The sequence below is a fragment of the Gymnoscopelus braueri genome (assembly GCF_963280865.1).
Source record: "Gymnoscopelus braueri genome assembly, chromosome: 20".
NCBI classification, from domain to species: domain Eukaryota; kingdom Metazoa; phylum Chordata; class Actinopteri; order Myctophiformes; family Myctophidae; genus Gymnoscopelus; species Gymnoscopelus braueri.
Window position 1 is genome coordinate 36,697,585 of NC_137622.1, and position 23,055 is coordinate 36,720,639.

Genomic DNA, 23,055 nt, shown 5'->3' on the forward strand with positions numbered 1-23,055 from the left:
AATAATTATTTGACTGCCTTCAGTGGACACCTGGTTCTGGTTATAAAGGAAACTTCTTAAACTAAAAACTAAAAAGCCCATCACAGTACTTCATGGGTTCTGGATAGATAGATAGATATATTAATCAACATGCTCAATGACAATACGGTCATATTTACGGTTGGCTGTTATACCGTTTGAGAAGTGATATTCAGTTTTTAGGGCATGAGGAGTCTAATCATCTTGTGGCTTATTTCCTATGCACCGGAGATTGAAGCAAAATAGTTGTTTTACGTGAGGAGATTACAGTATGCCTCTAGCTGACAGCAAATCCATCTTTATGATTATGAGAAGGAAGAAGAAGAAGAAAAAAAAAAGAAAATGTAAATACATTTTTTGGGGGGGAGAACGTTACATTAATAACAGCTTGTACAAATATAAATGTGCTCTTTAAGCAGATTGCAATTGCAATATTTTGTTGTTAATGGTCTCACTGTTGTGCTCAATTATGTGTATTGTTTTCATTTTGTAGCATACTGTCATCATAAATAATGTTAATCTCTGCCACTAAGCTGTGAATGAAACGGTAGCCGGAAGACTCGCCCCAAAACACACTCGCCCCCATTATTTCATGGACCGCTCGCCCCCAGCGGTTATTGTATTCTTGTATTTGTTTTACTGAGGTTCAGGTTAGGAATAAGGTTAGGGTTAGGCATAGTTTTACTGAGGTTCAGGTTAGGAATAAGGTTAGGGTTAGGCATAGTTATACTGAGGTTAAGGTTAGGAATAAGTTTAGGTTTAAGCATAGTTTTACTGAGGTTAAGGTTAGGAATCCGTTTAGGGTGGGCATAGTTTTACTGAGGTTAAGGTTACGAATAAGGTTAGGTTTAGGCATACAGTATTTTTACTGAGGTTACGTTTGGGACTAAGGTTAGGTTTAGGCATAGTTTTACTGAGATTAACGTTTAGGAATAAGGTTAGGTTTAGGCACATAGTTTTACTGAGGTTACTTTGAGGTCGCCGGATTTGACCCGGGGAGACCGTGTTTTGGGGCGAGTGTTCTTGTATCCAATGAAACCAGCAGAAAGTCACATCTGACAGACTAGCAGCCATGAAAAAAAACAAAAAATAATTTTGACATTTTGTATACAAATCTTTTGTCACAGTGGTCCCTGGCGCAAAATCTTTTCAGATGGGGGTCTGCGGTCAAATACATAATTAATTTTGTCCATCCTTGACATGCAAAAGTGTGAGAAGCACTGGTTTAACTGTCTAATATGCCAGTGTGTGTGAGTGCAGGGCACTGCAAGGAAGTGATGGTAACACCATTACTATAACGCTGAACCCAGCACCCAACGCTAGAGTGTATCACCACCATGGCAAGCATGCCATGAATTAGATTGGGTGTTGGCATACATGCAAGCCTTTGTTAAAAGTTTAATTTGCAAATTTGGATTTATTCTAGGAAAAAATCCACTGTGAAACTTCACTGATTAAACAGAAAGTAGAGCACCTAAAGCAGAGTTTTTACGAACAATATAATGAATCAAAAGATGAAAAATTACACTAATGTTTTGCCAGTCAAAGTTATTCTAATCAAGGCTTTTGCTTGCATGCTAATTAAAAAGCTGTGGGCTTATAATTTCATTGTGAAGTGGACAACCATAGACGCTTCCAATGGTTTGGCTTGTTGCTGTTTGGCTTGGTACACAAATATTAAAGATGCCAACTGGAACCGAAAATGGTTCTTCAGAGTGGTGCCATAGAACACAGACAGCATTGACCATTATCAAGTCAAGGACACCCAAATTGATATGTATTTGGCCGCGGACCCCCATCTGAATTTTTTTTGTGCCAGGGACCCCCCAGAAGAGAAGATTTATGTTCAAAAGTTTCCAATTGTTTTTGATATTTAAAAAAAATAGCAGATGTACAAGCTTGTAGATCTGCCATTTTTATATATAAATACATATATAAATGGATAAAGTCGTTACAATGATTGTGACGCTACATTAACCACTTTAGCTGGGGACCCCCTCAAGGACCCCTGGGGGTCCCCGGGAAAACTACTGTTTTAAAGAACCATTTAAGAGCCATTATGTTTCTTCGTATAGAAGCTTCCAACGGCTGACTTGTCACTATTTGGCTCGGTACCGCAGCTATCCCTGTGAGTATTACCTAGCTGGCTCACTAATCACATCTCTGCTCTGGAAAGCTCCAAGACAGACTATGATGGCCTGAATAAACACTTTCTGTTCTGCTATCTAATGATCCTGTTTGGGAGCCAGTGTGTGTACTCTGGTGCCAGCTTCAGACAAAAACAACTTCTGTATACATGTTGCCTCGGTAACTACTACACCACACAGGCACATAACGGGGGCGATTCCCATACCTGAGGGCCGGGGTCCCCACTGGTCGGTATACACCACCCCAGAGACATAACCAGAGTTCCCTTTGCAGCTACACCCAAATATGTTGTGTGTCATGCTGACTATAACAAGCACGATATCAGACCCAAAGAAACCGTGTCGTCATGAGTCGGATCGGCGTTGTGACGTAGGTGTCCCCTCACACCTACGTTACACCGCCGATCCGATCGCGTAGCGCCCTGAACCTCTAAGTAAGTAAGTGAGTAAGTAAGCCTATTGTCGGTATCAGCCAGAACGCGGGAGTCGATCTCCGCTACAATGCACTAGACCCTTGGGAGATGAGTGCTGAGGTGGAGCGCCACACCTACCATCAGCTCCCAGCCCTTAACGCACGACTTGCCGCACCCAAGCCGTGCTACTCATACTCTGAGTTGGCGGTGCCCGGGATCTCTACCGACTAAGCTACTCGGAATCTCTTGTTACATAAAAGCTGCCGTGTTAAGTGGCCAGATGTGTGGGCCGCAAACGCTTTTGAGAATTTCAAGTGGGAACCTGATCCAGGAAAGGTTGGTAACGACTGCCGCGAATGAGTCATGCATGCACGCTTGATTGAGATGTCCTAAAATGGGAGGATATAGCGGGAAAAACTACAAAGCATGTTTTTAATCTAGCACTTATGTCTTTATTGTTTAAAAAAAAATCGAAGTAAAGTTGGTTCCTTCCTTTCCTTATGTAAAGCAACTTTGGGTACTGAGAAAAGCGCTATTTAAATCTGAGCTATTATTATTATTATTATGATGAAGGTAATAGAACAGTAGTTCTCCTCAATCTTTTCGTAATCAGGCCCCACTTGAAAATTTCAAAAGCTTCCGCGGACCACCTATCTGACCACTTAAGTCAGGAGGGTGGGCTGCGTGCTTTATCAGAGCAGGTTCATGGTAATGATCAATCAATCGATTGTGTTCCGAGAACTTCCGACTTGGATTGATGGAAATAACGTAATATAAGTTCTTATACAAATAGGTATCACTATGAAAACCCACATTTCAAGGTTTTAACCCATTAAAACCGGGATAGCATCTGTGTCATATTAGATTTAAGCGTTGGCTAATCAAAATGAATAGCGTTGGCTATTTCTGGGAAAATAAAATAAAATCTTGAAAGTGTGAGAACCACTGATTTAGAAGCCGTTTGTAGAACCGGTCTCAGGTCTTAACCCATTCAATCCGGGGACGCATCTCTGTCATTTTAGATTTCTTTGGGCTATTCAAAACTAGAAGATCTACAAGCTCATAGCACGGCTATGAGCTTGTAGATCTGCTATTTTTGGAAAATCGTGAAAATGTGTGCAAATCTTTGAATATGTATTTTTTTAAAGCGAACATTTGGGGTGGGGGGGGGGCGCTTTAAAAATATATATATTTAAAGATTTGCACAAATTCTCACGATTCTCCCAAAATAGCAGATATACAAGCTCATAGCGCATATTTTTCAAAATATGAATGTTATATTATCATTAGAATCTTAGTGTGCTAGAAGGTGAGTGAACTTGCCAGCGGTGATGGAGGCCAGGCGGACGTAGTCATAGTCTCTGTCCACTGCTTCATACGGATAGCTCTCCACCAGGTTCAGCCCTGAAATAATAAAACACAGCAGTATGGCAATTTAATGAAACCCTAATTATCATCTTTAAAACAAGAGGAGATCCGAGCACTCAAAACATGTGGAGAGGATGCTCAGATCTCCTCTTCTTTTTAAGCATGCATTCCCGCTGATCCTAGCACCTTCAGTATACTTTTTAGACTTTAAAAAAAAAATCTCCCTTGAGCACCCGGTTGGCCTCTGGGTTTTTTCCTTAATATCATCTTCTTTAGGTTTTGTATTATTCATAAATGAATGCCCTGTTTTATAATTTATTATACAACAGTGTCACGCAAAAGTAGCGGAAAATACCGATCTACACGCGCTGTGAGAAAGAAGAGTTCTATTGTGCACGCCACCACTTACATTGAAGCTCCACCAATCCATGAACCTCATGATGTTCAACACTGTTACTTTTGATGCTTTTGTGTGACGCTGTAGTATGATCAAGTAGGGCGTTAATTTACGAGAAAAAAAAAAAGGTTTAAAACACAGAGATCTATATGCCCGACAGCAACGCAATGTACATTGTTGTGTAAACAAATTATGACTTTGCTGATAGTGCCAAATGCAACCAACTCTTCTTCCTCAGCAAATCTACGCAAAAAAAAACCAAAACAACACAAGTTCTATTACTGTATTTACCCAGGGGTTGACACTAACACCTGCCCGCCTGCCCGGGGCAGGTAAATAAAATGGTAGGGCAGGTGAAGTTTGCTATCTGGTTGCCCCACGGGCAGGTGCACATTTTGTCTCTCCAGCTCTTTATTAAACAGAAAATGCCTTTTCGGGTCAGGATACCAATTTCATCGAATCAGGACAGAGAACTCAGACAGGATACAGTTTAAACAAGTGAAATTGGAAGTGATGACACAAAGAAATTAGCATGTAAAATTGGAACTGGACCATTGGCTGAAATGGTGTCACCTAACTGGAAATTTATTTTCTGTCTATCAAAGAGCTGGAGAGACAGAGAGACCCCTGTTACTGAACAAACACTATAGCAATGAGTACCGTAAATTTCGGACTATAAGCCGCGACTTTTTTCCAATTTTTCGACCCTGCGGCTTATATAACGGTGCGGCTTATCTATGGATTTTTACAGCTAACGGCCACTAGGGGACCTCCTAAATCTATGGATTTTACACCCGCGGCTTATAGTCCAGTGCGGCTTGTATATGTACAAATCATTCAATTTAGCTGCTGCGGCTTATATTCAGGTGCGGCTTATAGTGCGGTAAATTACGGTACTATCAGAATATAGAGCTTTAACCCATAACAAAACCCTTTTTGTTTTAACCAAAAAATATAAAAGTCATATTCATAGCTATTTAGATATTTGGCATACATATTGAGGTATGACATTTTTTTTCGTGCAGCCCCATAATTCGCAAGTAGAAAGTAAAAAATCAGTGTTTAATTGAATGGTAATTCAAATTTAACCTATAATTTTATAAAGGACGACTTACTTTTCGGGCAAGTGGGCAAGACCTGTGGGCAAGTAGAAAATGACCTGTACTTGCCCAACGGGCAAGTGCCTCTGAGACCTTAGTGTCAACCCCTGTATACCCACCACCAGTGGTGGAAAGTAACTAAGTACATTTACTCAAGTATTGTACTTAAGTACAATTTTTAAGGTATTTTTACTTTACTGGACTATTTCCCATTTTCAATACTTCTACTTCTACTCCACTACATCTCAGAGGCAAATATTGTACTGTTTTACTCCACTACAATTATTTGAAAGCTTAATTTACTAGTTACTTTGCAGATATAAATTATTAAATTATAAAACATACATTAACCACTTTACCTAGTTTATACCTAGGCTATTTGCAAACATTATAGTACTTTTACTTTTGGTACTCTAAGTATATTTTGATGCCAATACCTTTGTACTTTTACTCAAGTAATTTTTTTTTCACACAGGCCTTTTACTTGTAACAGAGTAATTTTCATATTGTGGTATTGCTTTTACTTCAAGTAAAACATCCGAGTACTTCTTCCACCAACAACAACAAACTGACCATGGATGACAGACTGGTGCAGGCTCCAGTAGATGCTGAGGCAGTTCTTCTCCTTCTTCATGCCCCGCTTGCACTGGCAGCCGTGCAGCGGGCTGGAGAGCAGCGCCGACACGGCGTTGGCGCACTGGCTCCGCGCCCCGGGCCCCAGCTTCATGCTGCCGTTGCCCGCCACGCACTGGCGCAGGGTCCGCAGGCGCGGGCTGCACGCCTCGTCGCTGGAGCACGAGTCTCCGGCCACCAGGCAGTCTCTGCCGGCCAGTATCACCTCCAACAGAGCTGTGTGTTGTCCAGGACAAAAACAATAATTAATTTGGATATAAACATTATCCATTGTGACTGTGTGTGATCGACAAGACCCACTGCCTCCATCTAGAGGCGTTACAGAAATATAGCACTGGCCTTTTTTTAAAGGCGTGCCCCCTTTCCAAAGCCACGCCCCCTTTCCTGGCTGGGGTATATAAATAAACGTAAGTGCACGCCTCTTAATCCAGGGCTGTCCATAGACCATATTCACACGGCAGCCATTTTGGAATTTAACATTGAAAGTGCCACCCCGTTGCCGTGGCAACCGGGGTGGCACTTCATTGACTTAAAGGAGAATTCCGGACATTTTAAGTGTTAAGTGTTATCGTTACTCACCTACCGACGTAAAAAGTGGCGTTCTTTTTTTCCAGAGATTCCCCTGTCGTCATTTTTTAAACCCCCTCCGTTGTCATAATGGGAGCGCGTGGCTTAGGGAAATTCGTCTATTATAACCGATGCAAAGTTATTTTTTTCTCTACTACTAGTCATTGTAGAGTCTCATGATAGTCAAACATGCGCTGAAAGTTCCTGAGAGGCTACCGTTAATGGCGAACGATTTAACATTGCTTGTTTCTTTCCAGAACCTTTCCAGAACCTGGCAACTTGGTGTTGCCAGGTTGAGAAACAAGCAACCAGTGTTAAATCGTTCACCATTAACGGTAGCCTCTCAGGAACTTCCCATTATGACAACGGAGGGGGTTTAAAAAATGACGACAGGGGAATCTCTGGAAAAAAAAGAACGCCACTTTTTACGTCGGTAGGTGAGTAACTAGACATCAAAGATAACACTTAAAATGTCCGGAATTCTCCTTTAATAGCAACATGGCCGCCGTGTGAATATGGTCTATACTAGGACTGCTTGTGTACACACACAGTCAAAAAAGAGAGACATGCCATCTCCGGGTTTACTTCCCGTATCTGCGTGACATATAGCTGGCCGGCCTCTTTAGGAGACCGGAATTAGGTAGGAGTCTATTCATTCCGATGGGAGAAGTTAACGTGAACACAGCTTCTGAACCATTCTTTAGCCCCATGGTCACTGAACTAAATATTGGACCCGATCGCATCAAGCCACACCGATATTCAGAACATTTTGACTCTAAAATTGCTTTTTTCAGAGAGACAAATCAGGACAAAAATCTACTTTATTATCGACCTTTCTCTGTCCCAGCAACACACTCTTGCGGGATCCAGCACCAGTAAACATAGGACGTTCTCGAGATCTGCCGTCAGATGGAGACCATTTGTATGCAATGTGTGTAACATTTTGCCTCTAGTCTAGCGACTAGACTGGGATGGCGTATCTTTCTAAATCCACCGTCTTTGTCTGTGTGCATGGGCCAGCAGAGCAGGGAGAGAGAGGTCAGGATGTTTGGGAGAGAGCCGTTTATAAAACACTTAAACCCTTTAGCAGCCATTCCCAACCTGTGGGCCCGGGCAGGGCCCACTGGTGGCCTGTGAGGATATTGCAAGTGGGACCCCCAAAGGTTTTGTAATAAAAGGACAGGAGGCTCAAGCCCCCTTTGATGTCTACTGTATATGCGGCACGTGGCTGCTTTGTAGTGATGATGGCGCTGGTATCCTCAGGAGAAGACTACAGTCAGTGGTGGAAAGTAACTAAGTACATTTACTCAAGTACTGTACTTACATACCATTTTGATGTATTTCTTTCAATACTTTTACTTCTACTCCATCTCAGAGGTGATCAAAAAGGTTAACCAAAGAACCCGCTTTTTGTATAGGATTGGACGTCTAGTCAGTAAGAATACTCTGAAGATTCTTGCAGGGGCCCTCATACAAGGTTATTATGATTATGCATGCACTTCATGGTATCACAACACCTCCAAGGCCTTAAAAACAAGGCTCCAAACATCCCAAAACAAACTTGTAAGGCTACTTCTTGGCCTCAATCACAAAACCCATCTAACCCCTGCTCATTTTGCTAGGATTGGATGGCTTAGGGTTGAGGACAGAGTACAGCAACTTGCTATGGGCCTGGTCTTCAAGATACACCACGTCCACGATCATAACACCAGAGGCAGCTCCACAAATCATGTTCAACACAGATTTGGCTCAACAAAGGGAATGAACTCGTTCTCATGCTATTCATCAAACATGTGGAATGCCCTACCAAAAGGAGTAAAGGAGTGTAAAACCCTACTCACTTTCAAAACTGCCCTAAAGATACACCTTCAGGAGGCTGCAATTCGAAAATGGCCCCTGTCTAAGTCTTAACCTACCCCCCTACCCCCCCCCCCTATTTCTTTTTCTTCTCTTGTACATTTTTTTCCATTCTTCATGCCAGTAACCTGTAAGCTGATTGTATGACATTCTGTATAGTAGTGTGTATATCTGTCTGTCTCTTATATGTCATCATGATTTGTGTGCATGGGGATCTCATCTAAAACAAGCTCAGTGCTTAATGAGTCTCCCAGTTTAGTAGACCTTGTATTGTGAATTTGTACTTCCATGTACTGATGTTCTCATGTCTTACTAAATAAAGTACATCAATCAATCAATCAATCAATCAAGGTAAATATTGTACTTTTACTCCATTACACTTATTTGAAAACTTTAGTTCCTAGTTATTTTTTAGATTTTGATTATTACAAAACATGCATTAAACCACTTCAGCCCTATGCTCTACCTATACTTAGGTTATCGAAAATAGCAGATCTACAAGCTCACAATTGCATCGCAAAGCAACTCGAGCTTGTAGATCTTCTATTTTCAAAGCATTTTTATACATTTGGAAACTTGTGCAATATGGGACATTCTGCAAAACGAGTACTTTTACTTTCAGTATGTTTTAATGCAAATACTTTTGTACTTTTACTCAAGTAAATTTTGAATACCGGACTTTCATTTGCAACATAGTATTTCTACATTGCAGCATTGATACTTATACTTAAGTGAAAAAAACTGTGAGCTCTTTTTCCCACCACTGAATACAGTCACCACCATGCTCATGTTTATACCGTGAGATTCAATGAATTATTGGTATGTTGGGACGCTAACTGCCACCGGGCCGCTTCCTGTATTCGCTCTGTTGCACATCAAAGATCTCAGATTTCTCTCCAGACAGTGATCCAATTTATTCCACGCATGCATGCAAGCATTTCCAGTTATTCTTTTTAATTTCAGCGAAAGACTAGACCAACCAGACGGATTAGACTGATTTGATTTAACTGGGGACGGAGCTCCTCGTGGACTATAAAAGTTGCAGGAATTAATTTCTGTGAGAAACGGTGTGGCGCCACAACTTGACTGGTATACAGCTTTACCCTGTGGGGGCTGATAAGACGTAATTCAGTTGTTGGTTTTTTTTTGCCTCCTGAATTGCGATGTAATTCACTTGCTCCGCGCATGTAAGCAAACAATGGAATAGCCGTGAGTAATTAAATGCCATAGGTCTTGAGAGCACATTTATGTTTAACCCTTTAAGACCGGGAACGCATCTGGGTGTCATTTTTGGATTTCTTTGGGCTATTCAAAAATTGCAGATATCATCTTCAAGCTCATAGCGCGGCACCGAGTGCCACGCTATGAGCTTGGAGATCTGCTATTTTTGTTTTTTAATCTTGAAAATCTTTGAATATATATATTTTTCAAAGCGAACATTTTAGCTTCTACAAATGTCTTCCAAATCAACAGTTTTTTTTTGTTTTTAACTCATTTTGCTATAATCAGTGGTTCAGTGGTTCAGTTTTTCATGTCAAGGACCCCCAAAATGATATGTATTTGTCCGTGGACCCCCTCATCTCAAAATATTTTGTTCCAGGGACCCCCAGAAGCAAAGATTTCAGTTAAAAATGTATATATATCTTCAAAGATTTGCAAAAAATGTTACGATTTTTTCAACAAATAGCAGATCTACAAGCTCATAGCGCGGCACTCGGTGCCGCGCTGTGAGCTTGTATATCTGCTATTTTTGAATAGCCAAAGAAATCTAAAAATGACACAGATTCCTTCCCCGGTCTAAATGGGTTAATGAAGTAATAATACAGTGTAGGCTACTATGATACATGCAAGGCCAGGGCTATAAAAACCAGTTCAGTTACTGGAAGTCGTTCATCTTGCATGTCATAAACGCTGTGTTGTGTAGGCCTACAACTGCATCCTTCATCAGTTTGGTACGTCAGTGGATGAAGTACTGAGATTCCTTTTACTTAAGTAATAGCAGCAATACCACCACCATGTAGACATACTTTGTTAAAAGTAAAAGGTCTCGAGTAAAAGTAAAAAATAATAGATCGGCTATTTTCACCGTTGTACAACAAAGTATAACACAGGGTTAAAAGAAATCTATTAGAATTGTTTTTGTTGATTCGTTGATATATTAGAAATGTAAAATAATGATGTATAAAAACTTCAATTATATATAATTATTTAATTAACTTACATGAGCATGATTAAGTCGGTTATTGGCTCTAAATATGGGTTTCCATACATTTTCCGTTAATTGCCCAGCCCTAGTTTAAAGGTAGGGTACGTGATTTTTCTTTGGTTAAAATAAGTATAAAATAGCTCTATATTCTGATAGTACTCATTGATATAGAGTGTTTGTTCAGTAACAGGAGTCTCTCCATGTCTCTCCAGCTCTTTATTAAACAGAAAAGGCATTTTCAGGACAGGATACCAACGTTTTCCATTAGGATAGAGAACTCAGTCAGGATACAGACTAAACAAGTGCAATTGGAAGTGATGACACAAATAAATGAGCAGACACAATTGGAACTGGAGCACTACAAAAATGAAGCTAATAAATGGGTACTCTCTTCTTATTGGCTGACATTTTGTCACCAACCTGAAAATGTAGGCTATTTTCTGTTTATCAAAGAGCTGGAGAGACAGGGAGACCCCTGTGACTGAACAAACACTCCATGGCAATGATTCCTATCAGAATATAATGCTTTAAACCTTTAGTTTTAACCAAAACATATCGCTTACCATACATTTAATCAATTTCCAGAATTTCCCTAAATGGTTTATCTCATCTTATCTGTATCTCTGTAAAACTTCACTCACCCCAAATACGTTCAGCCGTGTCCCAGAAATTCTATAAGAGGCACGAAGTGGAGCCTATAAGGTGTCACAATATGGGGCTGTGTGCTGTCTCTGTGGATAAAACCACAGACAGCTTCTGAGCTAATGAGCCTCTGTGTGGCCTGTGGAGGCCAAGGTTCTGTCTGTAACGTCAGAGAGGCGTTTCCCACATCCCTTAAATATGTCTCACAAAAAAAGGAGGTGCAGCTTTTAGTCTGCAGCATCAGTCCCACTTTTACAAGTTACTTTTGGAAGTCAAGTCTCCACACTTTCAAGCTTTGTGACCAAAAGGCCCTTTTTCAATTGACCTGCCATGAATATTAACCACTTAAAGGGATAGTTCACCCCCAAAATGACTTTTCTTTCCTATCGATCAGTCACGGAGACTTGAATTCATGGATATGTATTTTTTTGTCGCATTCCTAAACCAATAATTTGATGACCGGCAGCGGTTCCAGTAGGAGACACAAAGTCTCCTTTGTGTCTCCTACTGGAACCGCTGCCTACCGGTCCGCTGGTCATCAAATTATTCATGAATTCAAGTCTCCATGGGGTGACAAATCGAAAGAAAAAACATAATTTTGGGGGTGAACTATCCCTTTAAGCCTCTATATACTGTACTTCTCTTTATTTTGATTTTTTAATGATAGCCTGTAATGGCATGGCCAAGGTCGTAGAGCAGCTATTTCAGTATTTTTTGTTGGGATACTGATTGTACACTTATCGTATATTTGGTTATTATATTGGACACACGTTATGTCATGGCCTTTATACCCTACACTGGTAGGCTAGAACCAATCAGCTCCAAGGCACCACCTACACTCTCAGTCATCTCAGTCATTACAGCACACCTGCAGCACAACACCCAAATGACATACATCAGTGATTCCCAAACCTTTTCATGTCAAGGACCCCCAAATTGACACTTATTAGCCAGCAGACCCCCATTTGAAAAGATATGCCATGGACCCCCATGAGAGATTTTTACAGCTATAGCAGATTCTCAACCATTTTAATTTCAAAGACCCTCAGTTTGATTTGCATAAGACCATATGGACCCCCCCACCCGATACCATTTTGATCTCTGGGACCCCAAACTACCGTACATAACACTGTAGTAGCCTCAGTGTTAATTTAAAGGAGCGATCCAGACATTTTAAGTGTTATCTTTGATGTGTCGCTTATCACTCACCATCCTTGAAAGGGACGTTGAGTTATTTCAGAGAGTCCCGTGTCGTAATTTTTTCGACCCCCTCCGTTGGCATAATGGGAGCGCGTGCATAAGTGAAATTCGTCTATAATAACAGATGCAAAGTTATTTTTTTCTCTACTACTACTCATTGTAGAGTCTCATGATACTCAAACATGCACTGAAAGTTCCTGAGAGGCTAACGCTAATGCCGAACGAGCTAACGCTGGTTGCTTGTTTCTCTCCCAGAACCTGGCAACTCGGTGTTGCCAGGGAGAGAAATAAGCAAACAGTGTTAGCTCGTTCGGCATTAGCGTTAGCCTCTCAGGAACTTTCAGTGCATGTTTGAGTATCATGAGACTCTACAATGAGTAGTAGTAGAGAAAAAAATAACTTTGCATATAACAAATGTGTGCGCTCTCTGAGTTGCAGACCCATAAGGGTCCATTTGGTTCCTAACAATCAACCATTTGGCTGGGGACCCCCTGGAACACAAAAGAGTTTACATACGTCCATTATGACGTCAGGGTCATAACAAGACACAGAGCAATAAAAAGAAGAGTACAATAAAAACTGAAAAATTACGTTTTCGTATGTCAAATAGCAGCCCTTCCACAATGCGTCGCAGTGTGATGCATCAGTGAGCCTGTAGATCTGCTATAGTATTTCCTCTTATTTTTGAAAATTTTACAAATTCCGATTTTTTAATTATTATTTCATTATTTATTTTTTTATAATTTCGAAAGCTTTTAAAAAGTCGCAAACTCATTTTGTCTGTAATGTCGGCCCAAAACAGGGACGTCATGGTTAAAGGAGATCTCTAAACAAAGTGTGATGGGTATTTAGAGCAGCCGGAATGCCGTGGCGTAACGTACCGTAGATAGAAGTCACATTCCCGCCGCGGACTTCATTACGTTCCATTTTCATTTTCATTTTTTTATCTCTCCTGAAGTGGGCCCATTAAGTCAGCGCGGCCGCCAGGGTAACCGATCAGCTAATCTGCATGTGATTTATGTGGCAGGGGAAACTCTAGGACTTAAAAACCGTGGCTCGGAAGGCATTGATTACTGACATGGTTAACCCACTAAGACCTGAAGCCGATTCTAAAAATGTCTTCTAAATCCCAACAGTATTCTGAAAAAACGTATGTTTCTATATCAGTGGTTCTCAATCTTCTTCATGTCAAGGACCCACAACATTATATGTATTTGGCCGCCTACCCCCATTTCAAAATGTTTTGTTCCAGGGACCCCCCAGAAGCAAAGATTTGAGTTAAAAATGTTCGCTTAAAAAATATATATATTCAAAGGTTTGCACACACACACACACACACATTGCACACAACAAAAATAGCAGATCTACAAGCTCGTAGCGCGGCACTCGGTGCCGCGCTATGAGCTTGTATATCTGCTATTTTTGAATAGCCAAAGTGTAAAATAATGCTTTTTTAGCTCAAATCAAAAAATTACACAGATGCGTTCCAGGTCTGAAACTGTTAATTGGCTAAACCCACTGGTACACTGAGACAAGCTTATTGGAAATGTCAAATCAAGCGGGCTCATTTGCATTCATGATGTATGGCGCCTATTCCAGCTTCTGCCCAGCCAGCACATAAACTGACATACGCACGCACGCAGCCGCGGAGTAAAGGGGCCTGGGATCACTGCCTCCAGTTTGCAGCTTGACCATCTGTCCTCCGAGACGCTGGCTCGGCCGAGATATTTATTTTCTCTCTCTCTCTCTCTCTCTCTCTCTCTCTCTCTCTCTCTGTGTCCACGTGTGTATGTGACAGTGGTGGAAAAAGTACTCAAATGTTTTTACTTAAGTAAAAGTATCAATACTGCAATGTGGAAGTACGCGCTGTTACAAGTAAAAGTCCGGAATTCAAAATTTACTTGATTAAAAGTATAAAAGTATTGGTATCAAAATGGAGTTAAAGTACCAAAAGTAAAAGTTCTACAATGTTTGAAAATAGCAGATCTACAAGCTCACAATGCGTCGCGATGCGACGCGTTGTGAGCTTGTAGATCGGCTATTTTCAAATAGCCTACAGTATGTATAAAATAGGGCTAAAGTGGTTAATGTACGTTTTATAATGTAATATATTTATATATGCAAAGTAACTAGAAACTAAAGTTTTCTAATAATTGTAGTGGAGTAAAAGTACAATATTTGCCTCTGAGATGTAGTGGAGTAGAAGTAAAAGTATAGACAATTGGAAATACTCGTGTAAAGTACAGTACTTGAGTAAATGTACTTAGTTACTTTACAACACTGGTATGGGGTGTGAGGATGCAAACATGGAATAGGAGGAGACACATCATGAGCGAGACTCGGGTGGCTTTCACACTCTATAGTTTGCTGAATTTTATCCGATTCAAGAGTCAAGATGTTACGTCGTTGCATTTTTCATTAGGTCCGATTAGTGTTTGTTCACACAGTTGTCTTAACCCATTAAGACCGGGAACGCATCTGTGTCATTTTAGATTTCTTTGGCTATTCAAAAATAGCAGATATGCAAGCCCATCGCGTGGCACAGAGGGCCACGCGATGGTATGAGCTTGTAGATCAGCTATTTTTGAAAAGACGTGAAAATGCGTGCAAAATCTTTGAATATATATATTTTAAAGCGAACATTTGTAACTGAAACATCTTTGCTTCTGGCGGGGGGGGGGACAAAATGTTTTTAGATATATGTATATATTTTTTTTCTTCAAAACACTGTTAGGATTTAGAAAACATTTTTAGAATCGGCCTCAGGTCTTAGTGGGTTAAGTGAAAAAACATTTTGTGGGTTAGGGTAAATTAACGCCCTACTTCATCGTACACAAGTAGCGAAAATATAGCTTGTATTTTCGCTTATTTTGAAAAAAGTTAAACTGAAAGTAGTTGTCTGGTTTTGGACATACAAAGTTTTCTTCTGACAGCAACAAATGCCATGTGGTTCATATATTGGACAGAACATTTCTATAGGGGAAAATCACATTGTCGTGGGCTCAGGGCAGCAAATGGAGCAACAGCAGCGTACTGCGATATACATGTAGCGTTCATTATTATGATTGGTTGTTCCAAGTTGGAACACATCATCAAAACAGTTCAATTCCACACCCCCACCATGAACCTGCAATTTGTTTGAAAATGGAGCCAAATGCACACATTTCAGCACCGCAGAGAATGAGTAGCGACACTCACACACACACACACACACACACACACACACACACACACACACACACACACACACACACACACACACACACACACACACACACACACACACACACACACACACCGCCTGAATCATTTTGTAAAAAAGGGTAACATGAACATGTTAGTCGTGGGTCAAGTGCACAATCCAACACAATCACACCACGTGAATAATAATCCTCCATGTCTCACATGGCCGCTGCATTTTATGCTTGGAACAGTATAACATATTACCTACTTAAAACGTGTTGCAATAACTGACTCCATGGGTATATTGTGATCACAGTTAAGGTGCCTTGTTCAGGCCGACACAGAGCATCTATAATTTTTCTTGGCAACGTGAAAATTATACACATCCCAAATAAAATAGTTTTTTTTTTCATCACAAGAATAATTTCCAAAAGAAAGTAGTCCCTGACTGCCTGCACGACTGTTATATCGTTTTCCCTCCTTTGTTGTTTCCGAGACTTTCATTTTTATTGGCTTTATTTATTATTCTTTGATGCCGTTTGAAGATTGAAAACTACAGGTTTTTCCTGACAGTAGCCAATTATTTTTACTCCTTGTATTTTCCAATTTACCGGTTGCGCCAATTAATTCCTCTGTGTTTTAATTTCTGTGTTTTGCCATTGCTGTTGTACCCTACTGGCTCACCTATAGTGAGGAGACCCCACTGCCCCAGACAATAGCAGTTTCTGGTGCTGCGACAAAGATTGCCCTCCTCACCCAGCTTCTGTCCCCCCGACCAGAGGCATAGTTTCGGGAAAGAAAACTACGGGGTGGCATGAAAAGTGCTTGGGTGGCGCAGTGGTAAAGTCCCACCTGCCCACCACCACGGAAGTTGTGGGATCGAATCCACCGTGTGTCCACCTTTGTCAAGCGTCTATACGAACACAAAATTCAGGAGTAAAAAAATAAATAATAATAATAATGAAAAATAATGTTCACCTAACGACAACCAATTAGGGACACCAGGTTGAATGTGGCACATTTTTGTTGCAGACAAGAAAACGCAAGTCTACTGTATATAACGTGTCACGTACAGATGGATGGACGTGATTTGAGATGCCCTCAGTGCTGATCTGAAATCTCATTAATCTGCCAAAAAAATGGAGAAAATATGCATAAATATGCATAAAATAACTGAATTGGAGGTTACATGTGAACGCTAAGGGGTGACAATTGCCATTCCCTGGCATCCCATCATGCCGCCCCCCACTGTTGCACCATTCTTTATTTTGTGGTGCCCCTTCGAGAGGGTTACTGGCTGATGGACAATCGTGTTGTACCGCAAAATTGTGCAAGGAATTCAACTTAAAAAAAAAATCTAAAAATATTTCTTGATCTATTGAAATGAGGTCAGTTGAATTCCTGACAACCAAAAAAAGCTATTAACAAGCCTTAGCAACGTGGAATCCAGCGCAGAGCAGCAAGAAAAGGTATTCACTTTTTATTGGCTTTTTTGTTAAGCTTTTAGGAGCATAAATTCGTTCTGAATAAAGTTTATCAATACACTTCTTGGGCAGGCCAGTAAAAAAATGAATTACTGCGGGGCAAGTATGGCTATAGATAAAAGTGCGTATCAGTTGTTCAGCATCTTTATGTGTTAAAAGGGTTCTTACTTTCTTAGGTGAAAAACTGCAGTCTTTGTCACCTTGTCTGTGTGAGATTGAAAATTGAGGTCAGCATTCAAGATGACTCGCAGGTTTCCGCCCTCTCTTTGTTGAAGCTTGTCTCTTTTTTTACTTAGAGCCCACTAGAAGTATACCTCTGGCTTTTCTTCATTTACTTTCAAGACATTTCTGTTAATCCATTTATTCTGGCCATAATAGGCTGCAACAATCTTATACACACGACACATGGTTCAACATCTCAACGCCTTTCAGTAAGTTATTTTAAGAACACGACACTAACATTATTTATTTACATAATGTAAAGGTTCTACCTCATCAAGCCCGTGTATAGATTGTGTTGACAGGCTTTGAACCACAGAATAATATAAACCAATACATTAAATGAGACAATGAAACATTCATATTCCATGTCGGTGAGGAAATGAGGAAGCATGATTGCAAATTAATTAAAATATGCACGATCCGGTTCTTTCAGTTTATTGTGATTTATAAATCGTCGCTGTTCGGTGGAAAACTTGTATGTCCGAAACCGTTCCTTTTAAAAATGATATAGAATAGTGAAAATAGCAGATCTGCAAGCTCACAACGCGTCGCGATGTGTTGTGAGCTTGTAGACCTTTTGTGCGAAACTTGTACTGTATGATTTTGTAGGGCATTAATTTACGAATATATAAATACAGTCGGTGCTGTCGGGTGGAAACCTTGTATATTCCAAACCTTTCAGGAAATGAAAATAACCTTTTTTTATTGTTTGTATATTAAGGCTATATTATCAATAAATCTTAGTGTTTTGCCAATTATTTGGGGACCCACATAGAACTTTGAAATATGGAAATACTTGGTTTCTGCCAAACTGCAACAAAATAGATCACTGTTCTCCCCTAATAATAATAATAATAATAATAATAATTATTATTATTATTATTATTATAATGAATGAAAATTCATAGTAGATATGTTAACCATTTAAAGCGTTGTTTAAAAGTAACTTTTTTAAATTCATAAAATGCAATTTTGGCCAATCTGTATGGTAGAGAATGTAAATACAATATAACTCATACAATTAGAGTGGTGTTACATAGTGCAGCTTTAATGAAACAAAAACATAGGAAAGGACCAATGATACATTCCCCAGAATTCATGAATATAATACATCTCAATGAATCTCTTTTGTTCCTCTCACTGATACTGCATCACCATGACGATGCTCTGAGAAGACGGACACAAAGTCATTTTGCCTGTCATTTTGCCTGTCATAGACATTGGTGGAAGAAGTGCTCAGATATTTTACTTAAGTAAAAGTAGCAATACCACAATATAAACATACTCTGTTACAAGTAAAAGGCCTGTGTTCAAAGTGTTACTTGAGGAAAAGTACAAAAGTATTGGCATCAAAATGTACTTAAAGTACCAAAAGTAAAAGTACTAAAATGTGTGAATATAGAATAGCAGAAAATAGCAGCTCACAACATGTCGCGATGCGACGCGTTGTGAGCTTGTAGATCGGCAATTTTCAAATGGCCTAGGTATAAAATAGGGCTAAAGTGGTTAACGTATGTTTTATAATGTAATAATTTATATCTGCAAAGTAACTAGTAACTAAAGTCTTTAGAATAATTTTTGTGGAGTAAAAGTTCAATATTTGCCTCGGAGATGTAGTGGAGTAAAAGTAAAAGTACAGAAAATTAGAAATACTCCAGTAAAGTAAAAAATACCTCGGAATTGTACTTAAGTAAAGTACTTGAGTAAATGTACTTAGTTACTTTACACCACTGGTTGTCATAGATGTAACATTGAGATAGACTGAACACAAAATGTTTGTTTGTTGTTTGTTTGTTTGTTTATTTTCACTTACTAGATAATTTAAAAATGATACACAAAGAATCAGTACAAATGTGAAGGAGAATGCCTAAAACCCCTACAGGGGCTTGAGAAGTTGCATTCTCCGGGAATATTTGTACATTCATAGGCTAGAATTACATCAATGGGGAATATACACATCTATTACAAATAAAAAATTAATAGACATGTCATATAGATGGAAAACAAAAAAAATTGGACAATATAACAAAGAAAAGAAACAGCTAAAACATATCGCAACAATAAGCACAAAAGGCACAAAAAGTAAACCTCTAGGGAGAATATTGAATGGACCCAGGTTCATTAGGCAGACCATATGGAAAGTATTTGGTGGTTTAGAGAAGCTATTTCAGAACCTTCTTCAATTGGAGAGAAGACAACTCCCATATTTTAGACCCTCTGAAGTCTATATTAAAGGTATCATGACATTCATGTTTACACCACATTCAGAGTCTTTGTCCTGGTCCTTCAAACGTGTACAAAACGTTTTAACTGAAAATTCCACTCCAGTGATTCACTGTAGGTGTTTTTGTCTCACATTTCTAAAGCCTTTTCAACTGCAATGAAAAAATAAATCTTTGCCTGCGGGTGTCGCTGGTGAGGGATTTTGCCTGTCAATCATCGCCTCTGCTCCGCCCCCCCCCCCCCCCAAAGGAAAGGATAGGGGAGGGGAGGGGCGAGGAGGAGAGTGGGCGGGATTAATCGACTGTGACCTCACTGCCGAAGGGCCAAGCTCAGATTACTTTTCAGCCTAATTATTCAGAAAGCCCCAGACCACAGAAAATCCACTGAATGTTCAAAGTTCCGATTTTTGGGGTGTAATTGAGGTCATAAAACCCCAAAAAAAAACATTAAAAATAAAAAAAAGTGAAAATGAATATCATCGAACCTTTAAACTGAGTTTGAGACGTTTGGGCTTTTGGGGGTCTGAGGTTATTAGAGCTAAGTCAAATATATGATGAAAAAAGGAGGGAAGGGTTCTCCCCAATGAGCCATGAACAAATTGACCAATTTGAAGATGGGTTCACTTGATGAACACTGAGGACACCTAATCGAATAAATTGGCTGAGATGGCTGAGATGAATGTCTTGGAGTTACAGTTTGTACACAACTTATTGATCTTAGTGCTTGTTTCTGAAGACGGTATATGGGCTCAAGTTTGGTCTGATTAGTACTACTACTAGCCTAGACTGTATTACAATAATAAATATACGTATAAATCATAGAATAATATAACATGGTGACTACCTCAGAGCTGACCAAATGACAGGTTTTACGTACTGTAGGATACCAATATTCTTAGCGATGTTTGTGGATATAGCCAGGATCCAGGATAACGATTCATCAAGCATAATGCCAAGGAATCGTGTGGAACACACATTAGTTATAGGGATGTTCTCAGTGTCTATTTTAGATGATAAAAAATATGTGGTTTAAGGCCAAGACATATGAAGTTTTTTTTTATTTTTTATGTTGAGTGATAATTTATTGGACCGAAACCGACAGCTTACCAAGTTCTTCATTTTAGACCTTTATAATGGTGTCAGGATCTTTATGAGAGTATAGGACGCTTGTGTCATCTGCAAATACAATTTTAGACAGTTTATCTGAGACATTTGGAAAGTAAATGTATGTGTCCTCTCATGTGAATGCTGCGTATTGTGTACTCAGCACATATTCTGTATACTGTACTGTACCTATTATTCATGTGTGTGTTAAGGCTCGCTGAATCGGCTTGACTCATGTAGCTGGGGAGGGTTGTTGTCACATAAATGCACAGGTGCACAAATGGCTTATCTGTGAAACCAGTGGTGGAAATGTACAGTATAGTATATAAAGAATACTCTGTTAAGTATTTTTTTCTTTTTCTTTTTTTTAAGCCTGTATTGGCATCAAAATACTGTATAAGAAATAAGAAATGTCCCCCCGGAAATAACCGATCCACAAGCTCATATTGCGAGCTTTGTCGGTTATTTTCGAATAGGTCAAGTGGTTAATGTATGTTTTGTAATACTTAGGTGCATTAAGTAACTAGTAACTGAAGCTGTCAGATAATTGATAGAAAAGTACAATATTTGCCTCTGAGATGTAGCGGAGAAGTACAAGTAGACACTATTGAAAAATGGAAATAAGCCAGTTAAGTAAAAGTACCTCAAAATTATACAAAAAAGAACAGTACTTAAGTAAATGTGCTTAAATTACTTTCCTCCACTGCATACAACATTTCAGGGTGTGTTGTCAGTGGCTTTACTCTGGCTGATAGATTCCTAACCTCTCAGTGCGACTGAGGGAGGAATAATAAACCTTGGTACCTTTCTATCTCCCTCACGGCTTGTTGGAGGATTATAAAGCTCTTATCATAATAAAATAGCAGAGCAGAGCCAGCCTGCCACTTTCACCTTTAACCCTTTAAGACCGGGAAAGCATCTGTGTCATTTTAGATTTCAGCTATAAAGCATTATTTTATACTGTTATACTTATATACAAGCTCATAGCGCGTCACTTTGTGCTTGTAGAGCTGCTATTTTTTAAAATATTGTGAAAATATATATATATTTTTTAAAGTGTACATTTTAACTCAAATCTTTGCTTCTGGAGGTCCATGGAACAAAATATTTTGAGATGGGGGTCGGCGGCCAAATACGTATCATTTTGGGGGTCCTTGACATGAAAAAGTTTGAGTTTTTTTAGAAAACTGTTAGGATTTAGAACAGGGGTCTTCAACAGGGGGTCCGGGACCCCTAGGGGGTCCTCAGAGCTACTATAGGGGGTCCGCCAAATCTTTGTGTGAGAGGATTTTTAATTTAATTCTTTTTACATTAACCACTTCAACCCCAGCATTGCTATTCTGAGGGGAACATTAACCGAAAATAGCAGATCTACAAGCTCACAACGCCTCGCAGCGCGAGGCGTTGTGAGCTTGTAGATCGGCTATTTTTAGCAAAGAGATATAGGTGACTGTAGAGGGAAAAAAGAGGGAAAAAAAGTTTAATCTGAAACACAATGTTATACAATATAGTGGGGGTCCCTGCTTCATCTCTCTCTCAGCTAGGGGGTCCTTGGGCTGAAAACGTTGAAGACCCCTGATTTAGAAGACATTTTTTGTCGGAATCGGCCTCGGGTCTTAATGGGTTAAGCTCCTTCTCAAGTTTTATCATTCTGGTGCGTTCAAACACATTTAAATCTCCCTTTAATGAGAGCGTTGGCACGGCACCATCCCGAAGAAACCTCCTCTCATCCAGGTTCACTCTGGAGGAATCCACCCGTATAATACTGGATGCCCTGTGTTATAAGCCAAGAGCGGAGATTATGCAATAGTAGCAATACTATAAAAAATTATGTTTATCTTTTAACACCTTTACCGCCGGGCCCGTAGTTCTACGGGCCGTTAAATCCAACGGTTAAGCGCCGAGCCCGTAGTCCTACGGGCTGCGGTCTTTTCGCGCATGCGCGGTCCGGGTGCACTTTCGGAATTTTTTTGATCCACTTCCGTTTCCGGTTTGATGACAGGAAATAGAATTATTTGGGATCCGGTTTCGACGATCACGCCCGCTCCCATTCTACAGACGAAACTGAAACTCAATTCTCTTCCTGTAGTTTTTTCTCCTCGCATTTCACTGTTTAACGTAATCCGCTCTAACTACAGTCATGGAAGTCCGTTTGACATGCGGTCTTCACTGGGAGATACAGGGAGATCTCGCGGATGTAAACAGACCGTTCACGGCTCAATCTTAAGGATTTTAACAAGATCTATGGCGACATGAAAAAAACAAAAAAACAACAAAAACACCTTGGCACTG

At 39.9% G+C, this 23,055-nt stretch overlaps 1 protein-coding gene across 1 annotated transcript in view; it reads right to left on the reverse strand.

Annotated features, from left to right (window-relative positions):
* The window catches only part of LOC308075674 (GDNF family receptor alpha-4-like), a gene marked incomplete at both ends in the record, with an annotated part of 96,911 nt that overhangs the window by 16,900 nt on the left and 56,956 nt on the right, over positions 1 to 23,055 (reverse strand). Inside the window, 2 exons of the mRNA XM_080415622.1 lie at positions 3,902 to 3,982; positions 6,017 to 6,292. Of these exons, the coding sequence (XP_080271748.1) occupies positions 3,902 to 3,982; positions 6,017 to 6,292 (357 nt within the window). The remainder of the gene's footprint in view (positions 1 to 3,901; positions 3,983 to 6,016; positions 6,293 to 23,055) is intronic.